Source organism: Mastomys coucha, unplaced genomic scaffold (assembly GCF_008632895.1).
Source record: "Mastomys coucha isolate ucsf_1 unplaced genomic scaffold, UCSF_Mcou_1 pScaffold5, whole genome shotgun sequence".
Taxonomy (NCBI): Eukaryota; Metazoa; Chordata; class Mammalia; order Rodentia; family Muridae; genus Mastomys; species Mastomys coucha.
In genome coordinates this window covers 54,068,157-54,072,870 of record NW_022196911.1, presented here as the reverse complement: position 1 = coordinate 54,072,870, position 4,714 = coordinate 54,068,157, and the positions used below count along the sequence as shown (strand labels likewise).

Sequence of the window (4,714 nt, the reverse complement as noted above, 5' to 3'; positions counted from 1 at the left end):
TCCCTCCCTCCTTCCCTCTCTCTCTTTCCCTTTCTCCTTCCCCAGTTTCAGCCTCTTTGTCTTTCTCCCCGTTTCTCTTTGTTATCTCTCCATGCTCCTGCCTTCCCTTTGTTCTCGTCCTCACTTTATTTCTGTCTCCTGTTCATTGTCTTCCTGTTTCAGACTCTCCCTGTCTTTCTCTCTCCTTCCACTTCCCAGCTGTTTCCTTCTATGCCTTGACCCCTCTCCCCCACATCTGTCTGTGCTCTCTTTCTGGTACAAGGGTGTGACGAAGGAAAGGCAAACAGGAAACAGCTTTCTCTGGGGAACTACATGATACACAGAGCCTGTGGGAAAACAGCTTTGCCTGGAAGCAGGTGTCACCAAAGCCTCCCCAGCCTTAGGACTTCAGGGCTCTGAGGACCAGTGTCTGGAATCCTGGCTGACACTGAGAGAAGCTCCCCAGTGCGGGAGTGGAAGACCCCCACACCAAACCTCACCTGCCACCTTCAGCCACAGGGTGGCCTGGCTGTGGGATGTGTACTCTTTGAAGACACAGTGATAAGTCCCGTTGTCGAACACGGTGACATTGTGTATCTTCACAGCGGCCTCTCCCCTGGTCATATGGTTGCCATTGAACGAGGTCCTTCCCTTATATTCTGTCATCTGCTCATCGTACACATCCTCCCCATTCTTGTACACATGCACAGCTGGTGAGGGCTTGTCCCTGTACCACCTCAGCTCCATGCCTTCAGCGCTGATGTTGAGTGATAGTTTGCAGGGCAACTCTTTGTCTTGCCCAACTATAGCCAGAAGTGGGTCAGGAGGTCCAAGGACTTGGAAATCTGATTTTCCTTAGAGATGCAAATGGAAGGGCTAGGTTAGGTCACAGGCAGGAGGCAGGGGCTCCCCTTGTGCCCCCATTTTCCTCTTTGAGCATTCCCCTTAGTCCTGAGCTTCGTTGGAGGCCCCAGCCTGACTCTGGCCACCCGTAGGGTCAGAAAGGTGGCGGGGGAGGGGGGTGTCCTACCGTTCCCAGAAGTCAGGAGTTGCAGGAAGATGAAGCCAACCAAGATGCTTGGCAGAGTTGCATCTCTATGGTGTGCCCTTGCCATATCTATTGGGGACACAAAAAAATTAGATGCATGTTAGTTACGGTGAGAGAGAAGCTAGGAATCTAATAGGAGAACCGAGAAACAGCTTAGGAGAGATCGCTGTTCAGTCACCCACTACATGAGTTCTTAGTCCTAGAAACAGGGTCGTTCTCCACAGACCCCACCTGCAGAATCCTGACACTGGCCCTGTATGTGAATGGGGCACACTCCATCACCCACTCCTGTGTGACTTTTTCCCCAAGCTCCTGCCCTTTGCAGGCATGTGGAGAAAAACTAGTGCCAATAGGCAACTCTCAGGTCATCAGGGCCCTGTGACACTCTCCACTTCCAACTGAGGGTTCCTGAAAGAACCCTCCAGCTAGGGTTAGAGGACAGAGCTCCCTCCTCAGCAGGACGGCAAGACAAGCACCCCAGAAAACTCAGGAATATAGGATAGTTAGTATAATCTGTTTGGAGAGCAACTTTTGGTAACTGGGCAGCCAGTCCTAAGAGGTCCTTCCTGGTACAGCCTTAGGCTGCCCTTCATAACTAGTGCGTCATGTCGGCAGGGGCTCTTGTGTGGTTCGGTCCTTGCTTACTAGGACAGCCGGAGGTTCTCCCTGCCCATTGAGCATGGGGAAAGGTCCAAACTAAAATACTGAGGAGTGTCATTAAAGAAGAAAACACTCACTTACCTCCCAGCCAGCTGGGTTCTGATGACTTTGAGAGGATTGGCTTCGTTCCCCCGAGAACTTCAGATAGGCAGGGGACAATCCAAGTGATTGAGCCTGTCCCCCACCCCCCTTGGAGATACGAGAGGGGAGCCTAGAAACTGAAGAATAGACAAGTTCGCCAGCTTCTGTTGAGTCTGGTTACTGCCATCAGAAAATAACCAACTCTTACCTTTAGGGCAGTTGCAACAGAAAAAAAAAAAAAAAAAAAAAAAAGAAGAAACCTAAAAAACAAAAAACCTCCCCTAAGGGGCATGGCCAGCTGTACTGAGCATATAAGATAAAGACGCTGGTAAGAGGGATAAGGGAAGGCACAGAGATGAGGGGAGGTGGCCTGTAGGAGGGTGGCAGCTGGGCCAACTTGGGGACATCAAGAGTCCAAGGAAGAGGACATCCATTATCTGTGCTGGGATCCCAGCCAGCTGTAGGGGTTGGGGAGTTCAGATAAAGTCTGGTTATTGAGACCTTCAGAGCAGCCACATTGGTGCTGCTGCCTTTGGGAATGGTGTGACATGGTATCAAAAGTGGACTGATTTTGGCATTGGCTGTGGAGACTCCTGTCCAGAAATCCAGGGCAAATCCTTCCTCATCTCTTCCCTGTGCCCATTACTGTAAGGTCCTGGAAGCTTCACCTGAGCCAGTCTTATACCTGGCACTTGAGTGAGGAACTGGGCCAAGGTTCTATTTGACCTGGTCTTCCTTCTTATTGACTTAAAGCTTTGGTGTCCCTGGAGGCTTTGGGATGGAAAGGAGCTCCCAGGGAGGGCCACTCGGCTCTGGGCAGGATGAAGTGCTCACTTTAACTCAGCAGATGGTGTAGGACTCATAGGTGCTCTAGGCCAAGAGCTAATAAGAAAGTCCAGCCCCAAGTTCTTTTCAGCTTGCCTCCTTGGGGTAAACAAGTTGTTTTTATGTACAAGCACCAAGGGGAGCCACCTAGAAACATCAATTGTGTTAGCTAGGCAACAGTGCCAGTTGCAACTCATCTCCCCGGTCCCTGTGTGTCAGAATGGAGGACATACACTTTATCTAGAGCAAGCTGTGAGCAGCCTGAGTGTTTGGTTTCTGACCAGGGACAAGGGACATATTTTACATACCAAAGCAGACCTGGCCTCCAGGTTCTCCCAGCATCCCTTAGTCCCTACCTGGCATACTTTGTCCCCGTCTTAAACTTTCTTGCCCAGAAGCTGGGCTGCCCTTCTCCCAGAGACTCTTCCCTATACAATCCAGACATTTTGGTCTCTCCCTCTCTCATCTCCTCTTCTCTCTCTCTCCCTTCCACCCCTTAAGGGTGGGCCTTAGTCCTTGGGGCCAGTGAACTCACCCACCTGAGAGCAGCTTTGTTGTGATCATAAAAAGAGAAAGAGCTATAAGAATATGTTCTGGCGAGGTGTGGGGGGAGGGGGTGCCTCTGTGGCATGCCATGGCATCTCTTCCCCCTGAGGAACCAGACACACACCGGAACAGTATAGAATAGAGTTTATTTAGAGCAGGGGGGAGGGGGAGTTAAGAGGGAAGCAGAGGCAAAGAAAGGCAGAGAGAAGGAGAGAGTAGAGAAGTAGGGGTTGGCCATGACCACGTGGAGAAAGGGGAGACTGGGGAGAGAGGGGCAAGAGGCAAGGGAGAGAAGCAGGAGTAAGAGAGAGAGGAGGAGGCATTGCCAGTTAACTGTGGGGAGGAGCATACCTGGCTGCTGCCAGGTATCTGTGGGGGTGGAGTTTATACAGAATGCCAACAAACTTCTCAATAAACCTGCCTTTAATATATGCCTTTAATATAATCTAATCTGGTTTGAATTGGCTCATTTCAGTTGCAGAGAAATAACCTATCACTGAGATCCCTCAAAAAATTAGAAATAACACTACCCTATGAAGCTTCCCACCACCGGGAATAGACTCAAAGGAAATTACACCATTATGTAAAAATGATGGGCACACCCCTATTCACTGCCACCTTAGGGTTTTTGTTTTTTCCTTTTTGAGACAGTGTCTCTCTGTGTAACAGTCCTACCTGTCCTGGAACTCGAGACTAGGCTGGTCTCGAACTCACAGACCTGCCTGCCTCCATCTCCTCAGTTCTGGGATTAAAGGTGTGTGCCATTACTGCCTAACCAGCCCTATTCTTCTTAGCCAAGAGAAATTAAATAAACCCACTCCACTGGAGGACAAAAGGCTAGGCAGCCGGAAACTGCATCCAGGAAAGAGTGAAACCTGTCACTTGCAACAAGATGGATGGAACTGGAGTTTTTGTGTTAGGTAAAATGAGCCAGGCACAGAGAGATGAGCACAGCACTGTCCTACTCATACATGGAAGCTAAGATGTTGATCTCAGAGTTGAGAGTAGAATGGTGTCCAGCAGAGTTGATGGGACAAAGGGGTTGATCAATGGATGCCAAGGTAAGTTTTACATAGTAGCAAGAAGCGCTGGTCTGCTAACACAGATGATCTATACTGATGACAGAGGAGCTATACTGATGACAGAGGATCTATACTGATGACAGAGGATCTATACTGATGACAGAGGATCTATGCTGATGACAGAGGATCTATACTGATGACAGAGGATCTATATTGATGACAGAGGATCTATATTGATGACAGAGGATCTATGCTGATGACAGAGGATCTATGCTGATGACAGAGGATCTATGCTGATGACAGAGGATCTATACTGATGACAGAGGATCTATGCTGATGACAGAGGACCTATACTGATGACAGAGGATCTATGCTGATGACAGAGGATCTATACTGATGACAGAGGATCTATACTGATGACAGAGGATCTATACTGATGACAGAGGATCTATACTGATGACAGAGGATCTATGCTGATGACAGATAGGACCAGCAGGACAGGCCTGGAGAGATGGGTGAGTAGCTAAGAGTATCTTCCAGAGGATTCAAATAA

The 4,714-nt window shown here is 49.2% G+C and overlaps 1 protein-coding gene across 1 annotated transcript in view; it reads right to left on the bottom strand.

The window, feature by feature from the left end:
• The window catches only part of Btnl10 (butyrophilin like 10), a 6,556-nt gene extending 4,574 nt beyond the window's left edge, over window positions 1–1,982 (bottom strand). Inside the window, exons 1-3 of the mRNA XM_031354195.1 lie at window positions 1,769–1,982; window positions 1,010–1,096; window positions 480–833 (exon numbers count right to left, since the gene is read on the bottom strand). Coding sequence (XP_031210055.1) covers window positions 480–833; window positions 1,010–1,094 — 439 coding nt within the window. The 5' untranslated portion in view covers window positions 1,095–1,096; window positions 1,769–1,982. The remainder of the gene's footprint in view (window positions 1–479; window positions 834–1,009; window positions 1,097–1,768) is intronic.
• Window positions 1,983–4,714: the final 2,732 nt, after the last annotated feature.